Source organism: Malurus melanocephalus, unplaced genomic scaffold (genome assembly GCF_030028575.1).
Source record: "Malurus melanocephalus ecotype Western Australia unplaced genomic scaffold, MMel_1.1 scaffold_115, whole genome shotgun sequence".
Classification (NCBI taxonomy): Eukaryota; Metazoa; Chordata; class Aves; order Passeriformes; family Maluridae; genus Malurus; species Malurus melanocephalus.
Window position 1 is genome coordinate 181,667 of NW_026623347.1, and position 21,554 is coordinate 203,220.

Consider the following 21,554-nt stretch of genomic DNA (forward strand, 5'->3'; position numbering starts at 1 on the left):
AATTAAATGGAGCTCTCAGAAAACCCCACACAAGTTACTGCCGTGTCTGTACAATCACTAAGAATATTTACTTGTGTTCAAATTAGGCATTTAATATACCACAAAGGTAAATAACACTGTAAAAGCAACTGTAAAAACAGCTATAGATAAGTTTTTAAAATTGCTTTTGGTTTTGATACAAAAACACAAGTTTTGCCTCAATGTTCTATTCTGTATTTTAAATAAGGGAAGTCAAGAATTGTCAGATTTTAAAAGGGTTGTTTATCAAAACAAGACATTAATGTTAATATTTCTGCTTTGCTTTGGTCCCTGGTGTTCTGAACRAGTGCTTGTTATTTCCGACAAAGCRGAGTACACACAAATCTATAAGGATCAGAGCAGATGACATGTTTCACAAGCATATGCTCTATCAATTTCTAAGAATATCATACAGAATTCACAGAGCAGGGCAGTGTTTTCCTCCCAAATCTCAGTACAAAGTTCTTTTTCTGGCTTCAGATTTGTTTTGTAGCACTCCTTGTTAAAGGTGAATGCAAAGTGCTCCAAGAAAKCCAAATAAATGAGGAATGATCAGCTTTAAAGCACTCCTCTCCTTTTCTTAGACTACTGAATAAAGTTTGGGATAAAAACATAAGATCACTTCCATTTTTTTATCTTGCTTTTAGAACATTTGTGTACCAGTGCCCATCTCTGCTACTTGAGTACTGTTGCTCCTGCAATAAATACAGAAACCCCCACAGCCAGACYTAGACCATAATTCAGGTCTAACTTTCTCCAGGCTTGAGGATGTCTGAGACAAAGCTGGGAAATTACAGTTTTTKGATGACTGGAACCTCGCTGTTGGGGAAGTCTGCAGAATTAGAACCCCAAATTTATCCCAGAGCACTGGTGATAAGGATGCATCTGTCATGCTGACTAAAAGCTGACTTAATGCTTTACAGCCTGGGCAGAAATACACATTATTTACATTATCTTTTCCACCAAAATACTTTTTCCAGCTAGATCACCTGCCTCCAGCTGTTGGAATAAAAAAGAAGTGATACACGGGCAAGACAAACTCGACCTCTTTTATTCAGAAATACTTTCTGTTACTCCAGCAGCAGAGAGGAGCCTTTTTGAGGGTTCAGAATATGCCCTGCCCAGATGCCAAAGCTTAACCCAACAGGGCCAGCACATCTAGCACCCCTGAGACAGGAATTACATGGAGATCAAACAGGTATACTGGGCTTCCAAAACTTCACAGATGCCACTAAAACRAAGTTTAGGTTCAACCAGCATTAAAAACACCAACCAAATCAAAACAAAACTACCTGGGTCAGACAGCCCACATAATCATCTCAGAACAGTTACAGGATTACAAAATTTATCTTTACATGGACATCAAAAACAYGTATTTTTCCTAATTTAGGCAGTGACATATCAACAACAAATATTCACAGCTTTGTCTTCACTTGCATTAAGGCACTTCCTAGAAAASTGAGTAAATGCAATGGAAAAGGGGAAATGACTAATGACAGCCAAACAAACATCACTGGATATTTATACATGATGAACATTTTAATTTACTTTGGTGCCCAAAGCCTTGGTGATCATGAATAATGTCCAAAATCTAGGGTAAAATTTTCTCCATGACTTTATTTGATTTCCGTGTGAGTTAATTGTAAAACTCCATTACTATTGACTGGAAGCTTTAAAAGCTTTCTTCATTCATTAAAATAAATATTTAATATTGGCAGGGGAGGTATTATTTGCTTATAGTAGCTGTAGGACATATTCTCACTATTAGTAATAATATTTTTATATCTGCACACTTCACATGCATGTGTGTTTCTGCATGGCTACACAAGTGGGAAAACTTTCTCATTACACTGAAAACTAGTTCATTCCAAATGTGGTTTTGCATGACTATACTTGAAATTCTGGTTTAGATTAACTTGTTTGGTTCCCACACAACTGTTCAACCACTTCTTTTAAATTCCCTTGATGTGGTATAGAYCATTTACTAGGATTCAATAAAAGCCTCTCTATTTCTTCAGAAACAGAAATTTGAAAACCTGGGTGCAGAGATGTCAAGGAAGATATATCAGAGAGATTCTTCATTTAAAGTCAAACCACATTTTTAAAAGTCTTTTCAGATTCTTTATCAGTTTGAGAAGAGCTCAGGGACCTTTATTGTTGCAAGTTTTTTCTTTACAATTCTGAGAAGCAAATACTGCTTCATTAATTAATGAGGCTTTGTAGAAGAAATATGAGCATTCTATCAAAGATGATGAAAAAACGCTTCAAGATTTGTTAGATGAGTGGTTCAGAAACTTTACAGGAACCAAGAAGTGTTTCTTTTTGCAGCTGAATTGATTCAGTGTTAAGAAGTGGGAAGTCAATATTTGGGTGGATTCTGTTCCTTACTGGACTTCCACACCAGWTTAATTTGGATTATTGAAATCCAGTCAGTGACTGTCAAATGACAGATATTAATAACTACAAAGGAAGTGCTCTGTATACTCCTGTCCTTAGCAGTACTTTTTTTGGAGAAGTTTCTTTTGGAGACACCAATTATGGATGTGAACAAGCCCATCTGCTGCCATGCAGGGCTATCTCAAGAGATAAAAGCAAGATTCACAATGGTTCAGAGAAGCAGCAGCAGCCTTCCCTTTGATAAGCCAAAAAAACTAACCCTTAAGTGCTTTTCCTAAGAGCATTTGAGGAAAGTTGAGTGCTTTAAAGCTTCTTTTTGGTAACTAAGGACTTTTTTGTTTGTTCTGCTAGTATCAACCCTACTACTTTTCCCTTGGAGGAACAGTAAAAATTTCAGTGCTGCAGTACGTGAATCAAGCTAGAGCAAACATTGGCAGATTGGGAAATTTTCAGTTCAGCTTCAGTTCAGCTAACTAACACAAAATACATAATTTCATATGGTATTATAAAATCAAGGCTTAGATAATTCATGTCAAAAAGCATGGCACTGAATATTTTTATTGTATTGTACAATTATGCATTATTATATACAGACTAATAAAACAAGATACCATAACCACACATTGCTCTTATTCACGTTTCTGTAAGCAATTTGGTATCAGAAATACAGCAGAATCATATTTAAGCAGAATAATAGTATTAAGTATCAAGACATAGCCTACCCTATGTTATTTTCATCAGTCCCATGACACACTGAGTAAGAGTTCTAACTACTTCAAGTATAAATAGAATTAAAATGGCAATYTAAAAGAAAAGACAGTGACTCACAACCAATAAGAGAACATCATGATGGTGATTCAAACCAATGTACAGGCTTGTCTGMTTCTAACTCTTGGTGATTTCTGACAGTGAGAACGGTTTATTTATTTAAAAATATTATAAGTCTACCTAACATTTTAAGGAATTTGTTTAGAGTGCTGTAGTGGCACTAGATTTGGTTTGAGATGGTTCTACCTCCTTTTGATGCACTAATCCTTGTTGATTGAAGCCTCAGGACAAGCCTTACCTTTGCAGTGTCTGTGTAGCACATCTAATGCAGCAATGAGGAACTCGTGTGCATCTTGTTGCTCGTACCCTGCTAAATGCCGTGCGTGAGTCCATACCAGGTGCAATAACCTATATGGAATGTGAGGAGATCGGTGCCCAGAGTAAAACTGCTCAAAGCAAAGAAAAGGACATGACTGTTAACAATTTACACAGCCTCGGTGCATTTCATTATTAAAAAGTTAAATGAGCGCAATTAGTCAAATCAATTTAAACCGTTTCATTCTGATGGCCTTAATAATAAAGGAGAGAGACAGCTTTTGTCACAGACTACTGGAGAAGTGATCTCAGAACTGAGCATCTCAGTTTTCCCCCCTTATATTCCATCATTTTGTGATGGATTAGCCTGAAAAATGTGGGGGTGCAGGGAGTGGGGTTGACAGACATAAACATCACTCACAATTTGCTTATTGATACCACCTTCTTTTATTAAAATAGCCTGGGGAGGAAAGAAAGGAAAAAAAATCCTGCATTTGAAAAGGGTCAGAAAGTTCATTCACAAATTATGTGAATGAAATGCCCCCCTCAAGTCAGAACAAAYACTGAAGATGAGAATATCAGATGCTGACTGCCAGCCAACCCCTGACCCACGGCAACTCTGCATCCAAAGACTGTGCACAGTCCAATTTTATGGAAAAATTTCCAAGCAGAGCAGCAGCCTCATGCCAGCACTGGCCTTTCACTGTAAAGGGCTTTAARAACAACTTTATTGAGCCAGCTTTTTGCAGAGCTGAAGGTCCCAATTCAGTCAGCGATCCCCAAAGCCAGCTGCTGTCACCACTCCAGCAGGGTGTCCCTGCCTGGGAATCTGGTCCTGGACCAGCTCCTGCATCTGCTCCTTCATCTGCTTCAGTCAAAATCTGATGAGCTGGCTCCAGAGTAACTAAAACTGCCCCAGGTGATTTTGCCAGAAGCACATTAGAGAGTGCACAGATGAATTATTCAGTCAGCACAGCCATGATGTGAAACACTGCTGCTGTGGGGTGACACAGCTGGGGAGGGAAATCAGCACAGGGCAGGAGGACACTGCCCACAGAAACTTTATTAAAAACCAGCCAGGTCCCCCTTGACAAAAATCTGAACAAACTAAAAAAAAAAAACCCCAACCAACCCACACGAAAAAAACAGCCATGACAGGGGTCTGTGTTCCCCTGGTTTGAGGTTCAGCCCTTCCTTTATCCCTGCACAGTGATACCAGTTCCAAAAGCAGTGCAGGGATRCTTGTGGTGTCCCTGCAGAGTGTCAGGAAAGGCCCAGATCAGTTTATTCACATGACAGAGTAACATTTAACTTCTAATAAGTGAACATTTGTAAGTCATTTTGCTTTGCCTCACCTTTGGCAAAGGTATCTGCCAGTAAATGCTGCCTGCAACRCCACAATTATGTTTTCCCAAGATCCCATCAAATCCGTGGCAGTTTATTTTCAGTTACTCTTCTCAAACAGAAGACAGTGAGTGGCAAATACACAGAATAAAAATAGGATTTAACCCCCMAGCAGTATATATTTCTCATCCTCATTGGAAAAATGAGCTTCCTTCCCCAGCCCTGAGTTTCTCCCCGCACAGCCTCTGAGCATTTCATGGAAGCCCAAGCACAGGCACTGTGCTACAAACCTGCCAAGAGGAAAAACACTGTATTTTTAGGGACAGTCTGGGAAAATGCAGCACAATCATCATCTAGACCTCATATCTGTAGGGTTTGCTACATGATTTTATTATATTTCCTCCCACAGACGTTTCTTCCTCGCAAGCTCTGCTTTTCCCAAACAAGAAGCTGCACCTCTGCATCCAAACACCACAAAATGCTCCTATAAATACCAAGATCAATAGTTCACTCTGATGCCAACAAGGATGACACCGAGGGACTGGAGCAGGAGTGTGGTAATTGAAATCTGCTGACGCAGCTGCTGCTCAACATAATTCAGGGAACTGCAGCAATAAAACTTYCCTGTTCTGTCACTCCTTACAATTAGTCCCAGAGCTCTCCGGTCATTTTAACCACCAGCACTCTATGTAATTACTCCACTGCAGACATGAGACCTGCCAGCAGATTTTACATTCTCTGCTGCCTCAGTAGAGGGAGAAGGATCTAACATGAAGCTTTATCAAATTATTAACTATTATCATACAAAAAATTAGGAATCTGCCTGTAAGAATGTGGGGTAGGGCAAAGCTTTACTGCTCAAATAAATATTACAYGAAACAAAGAATTTAAGCACATTCAGTAGCAATGTTTTAACTGGAATGTATAAAACATCCATCCCATCTCTGTCATTTCCGTGCTGCTGGGAAGAGCAGCCTATCAGAGCTGTTCCAATCCACAAAAAGGAAAAGAGTCCATGTAAAGTCATCTTCCAACCTTTCCACTGAAGTGTGCAAATAGAAACAATGATGTATTTGCAAATCACCTTTAAAACACTTCAATGGCACAACTATTCCAAACCTAATTTAAACCATTTTTTTTGTTTCAATTTGTTTTCAATTCAGCAGTATCAGCTGTTTATATTGGAGAGAAATAGTTTGAGCAATTTCAGAGTGCTGGGTAACACACTGCTTCATTGCTGTTCCAGGAAAAAAAGAGGGGGGGAGGAAAAAGGAACAAACCAACCAGGATTCAAAGCCTTCATTCTAGTACACAACCCAAGTAAAAGTAATTTTGTTTTTCCACTTAAAACACTTGCTGTCACATTCTAGAAAGAATCTATGGTGGATTTAGAAGACTGCAGGCTTTGTAATTTGCACTACTACAAATATATAGAGACACCAGTGAGGTTTTAAAACAAAACAAGACCCCACTGTACACATCTGTACTTCTTTCTCCTCTTCCTGACAAAAAAMATGCACAGAAGTTTCTCAATTATGYGAATAAACAGATAAATTTGATTTATCCAGCACTTGTATCTGCTAAACAGTCTCTGAGCTTTGTAATTAAGAGTTTATAGTCAGAAATCCTGTACCAGATTCAAGTCCAATTTGAGAMGTCAAAACCTCCTCTTGGAAATTGGTTGTCAGTCAAGACTTCAAATTTTCTGGCAATTTACAATGGATGAAAGGAGTGGGCAACACGTGGAACACATGCAAGGGAACACCTTCTGAAGGTTTCCCAAAGAACAATRGTTCAAGGAGTCACAAAATCCATTTTGCTTGCATGAACTATATATGTTCTACACTCACTTCAAGGAAAAGGTTTTACTAAATCAGCACAAACTCTGCATTTTCCATTACAGAATGCAAGGCTTCTGTCTAGGTAAAGAGACTTAATTACATTTTTTCTTTCTCTTGTACCTTTGTCACTTCAACAGTAGCATCTTCAGGTATCAAAGCAATAAATCATCTCCTCCTTTTCCCTTTTGGTCCTCACTTCTCAGCTCTTGCTGTGGGTGTGCTSTGCACTGTGATAGGTTCAGAGGATGAGTAATGATGGGAAATAGGAAGGGTTTGTTCTTTCTGCCTCTGAGTGCATTCTGCTCCGTTCCCAGGTATTCTTGCTATTCCAGTCACAGAGCTCATGGGATACAAATCTGCTAATCCTACCTTCCTGAGTGGGCATCCTGGAAAGGATTTAGATAAACCTTGGGCTGTGAACCATCCTGAAATTCATTTTCATTGGTGAAGCAAAACTAAAACACAAAYACCAGAAGGTAAAAAGGAGTGCACAAACCCTTTCAGCCAAAAGGCTCAATGAATGGATTCTGTGTGTTCTATCTTCCCTCTGTCCAACTTCATCACTATCTGTTACTCCCAAATCCTTTTCATTCCTTTGCTTATGCAGTGTTAAATCATGTCAAGATTCTATTGAGAAATGGGTTTCATGCAGCAAAATGAGAATGTTAATTGAAGCAGCCAGATATTTTTAAAACAAACAGAGCTCAATGSTTGGTGTGTCTGCCAGAAAAGCTACCAGGAAAAAAACCACCTCAGTCCTGAGAACCATCTGATAGTCATTACTCACCACCAACCTACTTCAAGGTGGAAGAGCTTTGTAGCTTCCTATTTATCACAATCACTCAACCTATGTAACTACACGTATTTAAAAAAAATGGGATGAGTAACTTCTGTTTAAGAGGCAAAAGAGCAAAACTTGCTTATTTTATATATAGTAAGTTTTATTTAATGTTCCAAACAGTCTCTCTTTTTCTCCTGGAGAGTTCCCACTCAGGCACTCACCAGATCCCCTGGCATTCCATTTGTCTAAGATCACACCTTCAGAAAAGAAGGGTGGAGGGGAGATGAATTAACCCTTGCCCTGATTGTTTGTCCCTGTGTAAGATGCTYTGGGATAACCACACCAGTTAATCCTGGTGGGAAAGCGAGGTAGGAACAAGACAGAACCTGAATCAAAGTTTCCCTGGTAATTCATTTACTAAGGAATTCTTAGCCATTAGCACTGAGATCTCCTGGTTTGCCTTCCTTCTCTCAGACCTCAGCTCCACAAAGGCAACGTCAGAATCTTCACTACAATCACTGCATAGAGCTGAGGCACAAAACATAACCTGTCTGCTCCAAAAAAAAGCAAGATTTTCATTTTAATTTTCAATGCAGAGAAATTAAAGCTCACTGGGAATGGAACTGTACAATGGGTGCTGACAGAGCCATACACATAACAAGGTATTTAGTGCTTGTGAGTTAAAATATACCACAAGTTGGTTACAGACCCAACAGCTTTGCTTAGGAGGATTAAGCTCCAGTTTTCCTTCAAGAGGGTTGAGTCACTTTCTGTGTCCTCCCACAGCACATGGCTGCAGTATTTAATGTGAAATAAGGACAGAGACTATTGCTGTCTGCACAGTCTGGTGTCACAGATATGGCTGTTCCCTCATCCATACACCCTCATGTTGCAGAACATTAATTAATAGAACTAATGCAAGTGTAGGCATGAATTTTGGTTTGAAAATGAAGGCTGAGCTTCCCAAAGTTGTGTGTGAAATTAAACTTGATTACAATTCAAACTAACACAAATGCTGTATTTAAGACCTATTTTGGATAACAGCCTGTTCTTTGTTCSATGCTCGTAAAAGAGCAAAAGGCATTCTGAGCCATCAACAGGGCTCCACATACAAAAATGGAAACAAAAATCATTACCTAGAGAGTCTTGATCTTTCCTGCAGCCCCTCCATCTGTAATGTAACACTCATTCCCCCTTTCCCAAGGGATTTTTAAAAATGCATGTGTAAATAGAGTGTGGTGATGTTCATCAGCATGGGACTTTATATCACTATTTGATGAAAGGATATCAAGATTATAATAGTTTCTTATTTTTAAATAGCACAGAACTTGGTATTTCTATACCATGGCTGATTTTTTTACCTAGGCATTGTGGTATTTCCCTACTTAACTGCACATCTGGTTTCAATAATCCTACAGCTGCTACCTATTGGTCTGCCTGCCTTTTGTTTTTACCTCCATTCCTGACAGACTCAGGAACAACTGAAAAACAGAATAAAAATTAAGAAATATACATACAGCTAATGACTGATAAGCAGCATGGAATGTTGCAAATTCTCGGGAGTGCTGAGTACGAGCAGAAAACAACTTTGTACTGAACAACTAAGGGACCTTTATCTTCCATATTTATTTAACTCACCTGCAGTGACCAAAAAGAATCATCTCTGGTGAAAAAGGCACAGGAGTAAAATCAAATTGAAAATCACAAGATAAAGCTAAAGCTATTTTAGGTTGGTCCCTGTCAGAATGAACTTCCATGACAGCACATTCACAGAAAACCTGCTCTGTGTACAGACATMTCCAGCAATTTTAAATGCTCCATGACAGCACATACTACAGCTCTTTTTGGTTGGTTTTATTTTACTTACCAAGAAAGCAGATCTACCACTGAGGGAATGGCACAGAACTGGATTTGTTTGTTTGCTTTTAAAGACAACTTAAAATTAGGAGCCCATGTCGACCCCCAGTCCTTACATTACTGATGTGGAATTACGATAGTTAATAAAGTTCTTTGACTATTTATTAAGGAAAAGCCTGTGCCTGTCTCTCACAGCATGGACCACGCCTATAGAAAAGGACACACTGCAAAGCAATTTCCTGAGTGGGAAATGGAAAAAAGAGCAGCTTGTACAGGGAAGACACAAACTGAAGCAACACATTCACTTCTCTTTATCCTCCTTCCTGGCCCTTACTGGGTTTGCACGTAAGAGATGATAGAAAAGATGTTTCTCCCTGTGAACAAGCACTGAATTGAGATCTTTAAAATATTCATACAGACCTACATAATCCAGTACCTTAGACCACAAGGCTATAYACTACTGCTTTATTCTCACTCCCATTATCACCCAAAGAGCCCGTGACATATTTTCCAGTTACAACTTGCACCTTTAATTAAAGCACACATTCAGCTTTAAGACTAAAGACTCCCAGATCAGTCTCAGAAGAACAGGCAGCACTGTAATTATTTCCAATACCAGTTTTGCCTAAACAAGGCTGACTTCAGAATAGGACTTAAAAGGCCATTAGTTTCCTTTTCAGCAGCTGGGTATTTTTGACAGTGGGGGCCTATTCTTTATTGCTTTGTTTTGCTCCAYTATGAGGGGAAACATGACTTGCATTCCCTTTGTATTTGCAAACAGAACACAGCTCCTTTCAGGGTTAAGAAACAGCATCTGTGGCAAGGTGATGCTTTGTGGCAAACAGCACTCACCTCCTGAAAGAGCGTAGACATTTCACAGACCAGACATGAGCTGGGGCTTTGCATTTCACATTTGTGCCTGTCGGAGAGGAAGAAATCTCGCAGCAGTGGAGTGTGGGTAAGTGCCTGGACAATACAGTTCATAAAACATGTGTTCCCAAGATTGATTAGCCCTCGTAGACCTATAAAGACAGAAAGGGGGAGGGGATGCATAAGCATTATCAAGTCAACAAAATGGTGTATTTGCATTTTTATACAGTTTTCACAATATTGCCACAGATTTACTGTATTACATGCACAGCTCCAAGTACAGTTTTATACTGCTTTAGGGAAGCTATTGTTATTTTTATACTCAAGTCACAAGAAGCTGCAGAAGCTTTCTGAACTACACTACGATTTGTTTCTCAAATTCTAAAAAATAAGGAAATCTAAAAGTACAGAACACCAATACCATTATTTTGCAATACGTGTCACCAAAACATGTCCCTCCCCAGGCTGATACCAAAGTGCAATGACAACAACTGGTAAGTCAGGACAGTAAGAAACCAATGCATTTAAATAAATCAATAATTAAGTTTTCAGACTGTTTAAAAAGCTTTCCCCCATGCAGGTTGTGAAGCCAGAATAAGGTTTTTGTACTATTATAATAATCATCTTTCTAAGATGATTTTTTCTAAGACAGGTAGCAAAGGAAGCAGCCCTGACAAACCAAGTCAGGCTGTGACATCCAGTGCAGACAGGAGATTTTTGTATAAAACTCAAGATCTGAACAGAACAACCTTAAAAAGAAACTTAGAACAACAGTAATTCCATACTCGTTTTAGGTACATTAAACATTAATCTACAGCACACATCAAAAAACTCAACTTGGCATAAGAGGATTCATCACACCTTAAGTCAAACGATCAGTAATGCCCAGAGACGATTCCTTGTGCTTGGAAACCAAGATGCTTAAAGGAAAGCTCTTTTGTAGCACAACAGAAGAGAGGTTAGGAGTGGGGAAAGCTTTTCAGTCATTTGCAAAGTCTAAGTGAGAAGAAAAACATGCTCAAATCCTTGAGTATTCTTCCAAAATGTTAACATAATACCACCATACAGGAGCACTAAACGAGAAGARCATCAGGTGGACAAGAATGCTTATTTTTAATCAACAACTTACTTTGAAACAAGATAAAATGCACTGATAGATACAATTCTGGTACTGATTTAAAATTAACATAGTCCTCTTCTGCAATAAAAAAATGATTACTACAGAAACATTGAAAGAAAACACAAAATTACTAGATAGAAAACAAAGAATTTCCTTATCATTCCAMGGGATGAAAAAACCCTGTCATTGGYAGTKCTGTGGTAATGAGAKTGGTGCAGTTCCCTCGCAGTACAGCAGATAGTGCTCCAAGGGCTYTTTAGCATCCTGCAGCTCGAGGGGGTGTGGTCCAGTTGCTATGTTACCGAGGAGAACCGGCACCACACCAGCTCCAACTGCACCCGGAGCTGAAGGCACCGACACCGAGCACTCCTAAATTTTTTTTCCTGTACCTAAAGCAACATCGACCAAGCTTCCCACAGCTTCCTGTTCCTTCTGTTTACTCACAAGACAGAGTTTCTCATTATATTACCGTGACTTCTACTGGGCAGAAGCTTGTTGCAATTACTCGCTTGGTTTTCATGCTGGGAGGCAATAAGTGTGTGCACAACATTAGCAGAGTGTTAAATAGTTAATTTGTTGGAGCAGCTTGAAATACTGTGTGATGCTTCAGCTTGGTCCACAATCCCATTTCAATTCCCAGTCTGTGTCCCTGCAAACAATGTCWCAACAGGAGGGGGTTTGTGCTGTGCAAGTGGAGAAACGTTTGGTACCTCTTGCCTACCTCTCCCCTCGTTTTCTGCCATTTAAAATTGACTGGGTTTATTTAAACCACAGGCCGTGCTCACAGGAGGCTGCAAGGCTCCCTGACATGCAGGGTATTTTGAGAAGCAGAAGAGTCTCTCCCTATTTCTCCCTCTGGTTAGCACTAGGTTTCAAAGCCAGCCTGTTCAGCAGAAAACCAGAGGAAAACCAGTAGTAAATCWAGAGATTCCCCCTAGCACTTTTCTTTCTGGTGTCTAATAGAGCAGTCACAAAAGCAAACACATCAAGGCAGCTTTTTGGAATCATTTATTAAGCATCATTTATTACATGCCTGTGGCTGGACCGTCTTTCCCTGTGACCATAAGAACCAAATCTTCCTCAAAGTTGYCACTTGAGGCATCAAACTCAGAAGGCTCTTGGTTTACTCTGCTTGCTTGGTCTTTGGTGTCAGTTTTTCATGGATCTAAATGGAGTGATTCATGTGCTGTGACTTCACTTGAGTGAACCAAGACAAAGCAACCTGCAAAACAGACAAGGCTGAAACGTGAATACTCCAAACCCTAAAAAAAAAAAAAATCAGAAAATGGCCATTTGTAGCAAAACATGAGAACTCACTCGGTTGAAAAGGGAACAAGAAAAGGAGCACACATCAATCTTATCCTAGTGGGAGCAATGACTGCAGCTGCTGCACAGTCTCTTAAAACTGATGTTTGAAATGAAACAGGTAYGAGGAACTACAGCTCAGGTACTGAGAAAGTAATTGCAGCACACTGAGAAACATCAGARTTTGATGTAGGTAAACAAAAGAACTGGCAGAACTCAGAACAATACATCCTCTTGTGCTTAACTTTTATGGGGAATAATGAGTTTTGTTGGAAAGAAAATGAGCTGAAAATTAAAGACTGTACAGCACAATGGTCAATAACACATTGAGAATGTAAAAGCTTTGTGCCTGCCACACCTATTCCCTCCCCTTTAAAAAAGCCTGGCAAGGTTTTGCTGGAATCGTCAAGCATTGCAACATGCAGGTCATAAATTAACAAAAAAATAATGTGCCAAAACCTCACACACAGCAGTCCACTTGGASAGTGGGCTCCAACAGGCTCTAATCAGAGCACAGTATCAGTCTAAGGATTGCCAACAGACTCCAACCTCTACTAATAGTAAAGCTCTGGTACTTGGCAAACTTCTGCTGTGCTTCATAGCACTGCCTTTACTTCTTATGAATTGTTTCTGAAATGAGCAAGAGCAACCTGTGAGATACTTAACATATTCTACACATGGATGTGTGCTCTTGTGGTCAATGTASTTCACAAGCAGTTTTATTTCCCAACCTTGCTGATTTAATAGTAAACATTGGAATAAATTAATGTTGCTGACAGGACAAAACTGTCATGTATTTTGTAATCATTAAAAAAAAAAAAAATTATAATTTTATTAGAACATTTTTTGTAATTTCTTTTTAATCCTTTAATCATCATGCATGGAATATGAACACTACTCTTATTCTGCCAAAAGCTGGGCAGGCAGAGCATAAGCAAAGGCAAGAAATCCACTTCTGTAATGCTCTCAAGCACAGGGAAACCCATCTGGGAAACTGTTTGTACATTTAGACTCAAGACTCGGTTCTGACTGGCTTACCTTTATCAGTTTCAGCTCTTCCATCTTCTTCCAAGAATGAGTTCTGTTCTTTCCAATGCTCAAAGCAATAGATCTGCAATACTGGCCAACAATGGTTGTTGGGATGCAGGGAGATCCAGAACACTGGTTCTGCCAGTCCACCCACACAGGAGAGATGAAAAATCCAAGACAAGATAAGGAAATTCCACTTCTCCGTGAAATGCAACTCTGCAGCTATTAAGAGGTGGGGAAGCAGGGAAATGAGAGGACCACACATGAATAGAAAATACAGAAAAACCAATCTTGCCCTCATGGAGGAGGTTCTGTTTGCCTCTAAACCCAGGCTTCATGCTGRGATGGGAAAGACAGCAAACAAACCAGTCTGAACAAATGTTCCCATGCAGAAACCTGGGACTGAGTCGAATAAAGGTTCTGGAAGGAAGAGCAGTGGTTATTGGACAATGCACTTTGGTGAGACAACCAGGAGATCATGCAGATGCACTGMAGCAGAGCCAGCCTGAGATCCTTGCTACACGAAGCACAGGTTGGCACCACCTTAGAGCAATCTTTGTCCCCTACCSCCAGTCCCCCATCTGGTGTTGATGTTTCCTGGCTCCATCAGATGGTATCACAAGTCAGTGCAAGCTGAGGAAGAGCTCATTGAAATATTTAAAGACAGTTCAACACCACCCTTGGAAACAAACAGTGGAGCACAGCAGTGGAGATTCCTAGAGTAATTTCAGGTTTTCACCCTATGTTCATTCAACAGGAATTGCCAACAACATTTAAGAGCATCTTTCTGAAAGTATTTCAAGGGAGGACTGCCCTACTTCCAGCACCTAAAACTAGACCCAAATTCTCTCTCAGCTCTCAAGTTTCAGGTGCAGAACACCCCACACGTGACCAGAATGGAGCTGCCACAAACACTGGCCCAGTCAGACCTGGRGCTGCTGTTCCACCTGCATGCCAGGAGCAGCAGTTTTGCTAATGGGGTTAGTGACAGCAATTATTCTCCAAAGCTAATCCCTTTTGAAATGTTAATACAAAAATACTCATTTCAGAAAGCAGCAGTATGCAGATACATGAAATTACAAGTCTACACAGGAAAACTCATGAATTCTGTGACACTAGTGATCATGTGAGTGATCAAAAAAACCCCAACCATGCAGTTTTGGTGAATTTATCCCCCACCACTTCAGCTAAGGATCCTTTCTCAAGGGCTGAAACCCACAGGAACTGCAGAAGCAGGAACACTGAGTCAAATGAATTAGAACTTTTTCTTCAGAGGTTTTTACAGAACGTTTTTTACAAACTTACCGATAACACACTCGAGCATTAAATTATTTTGACAGTTGTTTAAGAACAAACTACAGAAACTTTTGCCAAGTCCAAATTAAATGAAAAAATTTCAACCACGTGATTTTAAAAGCTAACTGAACAATGCAACTAYCTCCAGCAAACACAGAACATGCAATCTATCCTGAAAGAAAAAAAATCATCTGGTGGGGAGAAGAGGCAAAAGAAAACATGTGGTTCATTGATTTACATTAGTTCATCAGTAGATCTTTTTTTCAACAGAGTAGTTTTGAGAAAAACTGCAAGCCAGGGATTACATGACAGATCAAAGAATTAAAGATGAACACTCAGGGCAATAATCTCCCCTTGCTGTGTTACTGCTGAACCAGGTGAAAACATGCTCACATTCCCCTTTTTTTATTTTTCTTGATTCCTCCAGCTATTCCGGGCTGCCAGGTCACTCACTGCTCAGTTTGAATCACAGTAAATCCCTTTGGAAATAAACCACCTTCCCTGGGATGTATCACCAGCACCACCCACCCACCTCCCACCCCCTGAGCTATTCTGTCACCAACAGGCACAACCTGGAGAGCTTCACTCACTCTCCTGCTCTACCCAACTTTTAAGCAAAGCTTTTTCAATCACAAGTCAGAACAGAGCTCTAGAGCAACACATCATAATTCATAGGAAGAGATCTGTGATATATTTTTAAATTTTTTCTACATATGTTATATTTATACACTAATGTTTCACTGTATTATTCCATAATCTAAAAATACCTATTGAATATCACATATATGTGTGTGCACATCAAGATTCATAGGYCATGTTGAATCCTGCAGTTTTGGAAGGCTGAGGGGATGACAGAGGACAGTGTATTTAGATAATACAGTTACACAAATTTGGATTTMTTTTTCCTGTTTTAACTACAAATAAGTGTTTTCACTTGTCACTAASAGGAATCAAATAAAAACCGGCCTCTTCATCTAAAAGTTTTGATCATACAGAAAACACTGAGTACAGAACCAGTCAGCCTAAGACTATGAAGAATAACTTCTCCTGTAAACAGAGAGAAAATAAATTATAGGACTATTTTAGACACACTGCACCAAAACCTACAAGTTTAGCCAYCTCTACACAGCAGAAAGGCAAATATATCAGAAAAGGCTTTCTGGAATGAAAAAAAAAAACCAACCAAAAAAAAAATCATCATAGGAAAAAGAAATACTTGAATTTTAAATGAAACCCCATCTTTAACATTCCCATTTCCAGCAAAAGGATTCTGGATCACTGCATTTTTCCACTATTGCTGAAGTAACAGATTGCCCAACAGCAAAAAAATTGCTTATGTGTACAAAAGGAAACTGTCCATGAGTTTGTTTCCAGTCGAGAATCCTGGAGTCCAGGGACAGAAGCTGCTACACTGCAGGGAAGAACACGCCATGAGTGGCACACGTATTGCAAAATCATTAACTGTGGAAAGAAACAATATAGCCATTATTCCTCCTTGGACATATCAGCAGCACCAGAAGACAAGGACTATTTATAAAGCTGAATCATCAAACCCCGAAGTTCTCAGTTTTGGTGTGTCACTGCTGCACAGAGTTCGTGGAATTCATCCTCATTACTGACCTGTTTCACTGTTAACACTGCTTTACCCCGAGGCAAAACCGGCTTAGTCAGTCCATTTAAAGGAGTGCTCCAGACACAATTCCCTCTCTACCTGAGCACCTGACAACTCAAAACTAAAAGAAGAATGTATCCCCATGCACGCTGGCACCTCAACCAGGTGCTCTGGCATTTATTTTGCCTAAGGTACTCGTTCCTGACCAAGGGTGGTTCTGCTCTTCTAAAATAGTTTAATTTCCCAGATTCTGAGTGGTTCAGAATAAACAAAACAATGCATCAGCTCATATTTCCCAGTTTAGCTGTCTGTAAGAAAAATCTCACCTTGTGTGGTTTGACTTAAATCCAACATTTAAAAGCATGTTTAAGTACTTYATTCAGACTCACAGGCCAACTTGGAGTCCTTTTTTTTTAGGTAATTTCTGGCATCTTTGTGCGCAACTGGGCAGTTCTGGAGTGACCTTAGCATTCCTAGGAGACTTTCCAGATTTATTCTCTATGTTSTGTTAAGATTACCATTCAAGAAGTCAATGTTTTTATTCTTTTTCTCCATAAAATACCCATAAACCCATGAAAAGTTACCAAATGGCAACAACCCACTTAYATTACATTGCCAGGACAGATGCACAATGATACCTGCAGTTCAGCAACAGAGATTAACAAATTTTCTAGCACATCTATGAAGAGGATCTAGTTCATGCATGCCACAATGAAAACAACAGCTCATACTGAGACACCAKTAATGTTTTTCCAGGATTTAGTTTGCCCCCACCCCTCTCAGTTAACAGGGAATTGATTGCATTCACTATTTTGATTCAATAGCTTCAGTGACATCACATAATACACACTCAGAGAAGGGACAAACCACATCAGGACAGTGCAAATGTAATTGGAAGACAAAACAATAACTCAAGAGCAACTTGTTAAAGGGGARAAACTATCTGAAATCAATTAAGCCCAATAAAAACAATTGTGAAGTAGGACACAAGAAAAATGAAGTGGACAAACACAAAATAAGGAACAATAGCTACAGGAACTCAGCCTMAACAACTTAATCCTGAGCTGTAGTTCTTCCACAAACAGCATTTTGAAACTTAACAGGAATGTGAGAAGGCCTGGAGGTCAATCTGCTCTGGTGACAGGTAAACTTCAGCTGGATGATGTCTGGAATTAAGCAGCCTTTTTAAAAAGAAACCTATGCGAGGTCAAGAACACGAGTAAAAATTTGTAGGGAATTGATATTTGAGACTGGAGAAACAACTGAAGAACTCAATGGTTAATTAATTAAAACCAGATAGTGTTGGTGGAGGAACAGCCAGGCTGACAATTTTCAAGTATGTTACAGGCCACTACAATGAGGAATGTAATTAACTCTTGTGACCTASCAAAGCTATAATAAAAAAAGACTGAGCTCACGAGAAGTAAAATTTAATTAGATATTAAAAATAATTGTCTGAGGTAGAAAACATTGCAACAAGGGAGTCTGGGACTCCAAGTTGGAGCAGTTCCAAAGGCAGCTCTGTCAGCCCAGTACACCTGATTCAGGAGAGGTGTTTGAACAAGAGAGGGATGCAGGAACTGTCAGTGCCTTCCAAAAGTCACCCCCTCTCTCTGTCCTGTAACAAACTCCCAGTGCAGGCAGGTGTCTAAAAGCCACAGGCTGAGCAGTGAACAGCCACAGCCCTCATCCCTGSATCCCCATCCAACCTCATGCCTCTGGAAATGAAAATTACCTGTCYTGCTGCTACTCAGGGAAGGATGGAGAGCAGGTAACAGCTGCTGCTGGAATGAGGRCTGCTAACTCTCCTCAATGTTATTTTTAGTCTGCATAGGTATTCTGTGCATGAGCTWTTGCATTTGTGGCTCAGTGCATCATTCGCACCATTTAGTCATGCAAAAAAAGAGTCACAGGATAATGCAAAGAGATCGCCTGGSTCTGGTATTTCGGTTCATTACCTTTGTGTCATACATGCCAGTGTGTGTCAAAGACAATTTAAGTTTGCAGCTATCAAGAAGGTTTTAAATCAATTCTGGAGGAGCTCAATGGAGTCTCTGCATCGTGCTGCACCTTCAATTAAAATCAATTGCATAAYATTGACACAACACTGGACCCAGGGTTCAGCATACAGATACATGTTTGTGGCTTATTTAAACAAAGAATTTCTAGTAATGACATAGAAATAACCAGCAACAAATGGAGATGAGATTCAAGCAAGGCTGCCCTTTGCCAGGTTGAGGAGGAAAATTACATCTCTAGGCAATGATTACTAAAGATGGCTTTACTTCAGATCCTTCCCCAGAGCAACAGCTTGGCCTTTCCACACATCCTACTYGGACACATATTGTTGGAAGAACCTAAGGGCAAGTGACATCCTTGGAGCAAACAAATCAAACAAGTTACCAARAGTATGATCCAACACAGAAAGTACATCATTTTATATTATTATTGCACAGATGAAACCTCTGAGCCAGAAACRACTCCTGAGTGTGCACAGTGTGCCATACACACAAAGTACTCTCTATACTTCCAAAATGTACATTTTTGAGCCAATTCCCAAACTGATGATGCCAAAACAGGAGCTTTTCCACTGCCCAGAGGAGTTCCCATTCTCTGCCTTAGGGCACACTGTCTGTGATTCCATTTCCCTGCAGATGCTGTGTGTGTTCAGGATGTGCAAGCACCGCATCCCTGATTCTCTGGAGAGTTACTGATCAGTTGGGATTATTTTTATTCCTGTTTCTCCAGGCTCAGAGCACTTCAAACAAGGCAAGTGATCTCCTTGGATGGTGTGGGCTGTGAGGTTATAGCCTGTCACTAATTTGCAGTGGCTGTATGCCCAGATTAAGACCAAGCACACAGAGAGGGCAGGAGCACTTGATGTCCTTTAAGTTCTGTTCCTTCTGATTTGGTGGCAATGGGCTCCGGTGTGCACACCCTCAGCCTGGCAAAGTGAGTCAGCATTCCTAAAATATCTGGCAATACAAACAAACAAACCCCYTAAGGTTAATTTTTCATATGGCCTGTGTAAATAGAGAATCTGTTTCAAGCAAGACAAGGGACTGCAAGTGTTTCTTCCCTCTGAAGTTAAATTAAGAAAMATGTTTCCAAATGAAATAAAGTGAGGGGTTTTGACCAAGCCAAAGCCACTGAAAAGTGCATTGGATCTTCTACTAAAATCACAGCAAACAGCTATAGAAGATGTAGGTGTCACCTGATCTATCCCTCTACTTCAATCCAGAATTAACAGTACCTGTATTATTCCTGACAAATGTTTCTCWGAATTGTTCTTAAATCTTCAGTGATCAGATTCTGCAACATTCCCTGATGCTCTTGTATTCTGAAGTGYTCCAATCTCATCTTTGTAAACAAAGTAAGTCAGAGTTTAAGAACTGCAACATTATTAATATGGAAGATATACACACAATAAACCTACAGATAAGCTCCCCTAGTGCTAGAGCTTCTGAATTAGAATAAATATAATGCTGCAAACAGCCACAGCTTTTAAAAAGCTCCTAAAATGAGGGAGGAGACAACTTGTCCAAGATACTGGGTTATCACTGGTTTTCTCTATCTATATGGATTTACTGTCTCTTACAGCAAGCTGAAGTTGAAAATAAATGTGGGCRAGAGGAAAAGGGGAGTTAGAAGTATAGGATCCCTGCATTGTGCAGGAATAGTTTGGAACCTTTCATCTCACAAGATGAGGAGCCAGGAGCACCCTGCAAATAAAGACCTTTTMTTTTCCTTCAAGATCATGGAAAATGTCAGTTTTTATATCTGTAATTTTGTACTTCAGCATTTTTGCTGACCATSTGCATTGCGAAATTGTTTTTCTCTCTCAGGTGTCAGAAAGAAACCAATGCAGTTCTCAAACGCARAAACCTACACAGCATGTAATCATCCACAGCAACCACTTCTCTGTTTGATTCTCTCAGCTGAAATGAGGAAGGCTGAAAAAGGCATTAAGTTCTGCAGCAGAACTTGTACCAAACTTCTCTGAATTCCTGTCCTGGCGTTCAGATCCACTGAACAAATTTTGCCTGTTGTGCTTCAACCTGATCCAATCTCTGTCAGGATTTCTGAGCAGTGAGTGCACATTGGGGAATGTCCACATAATCTGGAGCACGCAAGAGAAAAAAACATTTTTCATAGATGTCACTGGAAATAACCCCATCATCAAATCTGTAATTAAATATCAAAGCATTATCTGATCCCTGTAACAGATCAAKTGGCTGGAAGAGAAAGAATCATGGAATCATTCCTGGAATGGTYTGGGTTGGAAGGGAGCTTACAAATCTCCATATTCCAACCCCATGCCATGGGCAGGGACATGTTCTACTAGAGATATGGAAGCATGTCACAACAAGAGCTTCAGGAAACAAAAAGGCACCTATTCCTGAAAAGCAGAAAAAACAACATTAAATGTCACATTAAGTATATGTACTGACCAAAATGCCTCAGTTTACTCCTGAAGCCAGAGCCCTGTCAACTGTGGTGCTCATTATACACTCAGACATACAGAGCTAAATGAATTTAAAAGAAGCTGAACAAAGCTATGCAGAAGCTCTTAAAGCAAACAGGAGCTGCCCTGTCYCACACACCCCATAAAGCAAAGTTCAAAATATTGATGTCCTAAGAACCAGAGTGGGAAAATGATTATTCTCTTATTGTTGGAAGATCAGGGAGAATAGACAGAAGATGCCCAACATAAAAAGAATAACAGTAGCAGGCAAACAACAGGAATTACGTTTGTAAAAATGCCTGAATGATCGATCTGGAGCATAATGACACTGGCCTTTAACAGCCAGTTAAGCTGTAGACCCTTCAAGGTGTTTTCCTCTGGCAAAAGAARGCCTTTATACAAAATAAAACACTTCAAAAGGTGGCACAGAATAAAATATTCTCTTTGCCCTCCCCCAAAGCAGCCAAAGTTAAAAGCTCAGTGAGCTCTTGCATGCTCTGCACAGAGCACAAGCCTTGCAGCGAGAGCCCTGTGCA

General features: G+C 39.9%; 1 protein-coding gene across 3 annotated transcripts in view; it reads right to left on the bottom strand.

Annotated features, from left to right (window-relative positions):
- USP22 (ubiquitin specific peptidase 22) overlaps positions 1-21,554 on the bottom strand; it is a 91,355-nt gene that overhangs the window by 14,081 nt on the left and 55,720 nt on the right. For all 3 annotated transcript variants that reach the window (XM_057369779.1, XM_057369777.1, XM_057369780.1), the window contains 2 exons: positions 10,174-10,343; positions 3,482-3,629 (listed from right to left, as the gene is read on the bottom strand). In XM_057369779.1, coding sequence (XP_057225762.1) covers positions 3,482-3,629; positions 10,174-10,343 — 318 coding nt within the window. The remainder of the gene's footprint in view (positions 1-3,481; positions 3,630-10,173; positions 10,344-21,554) is intronic.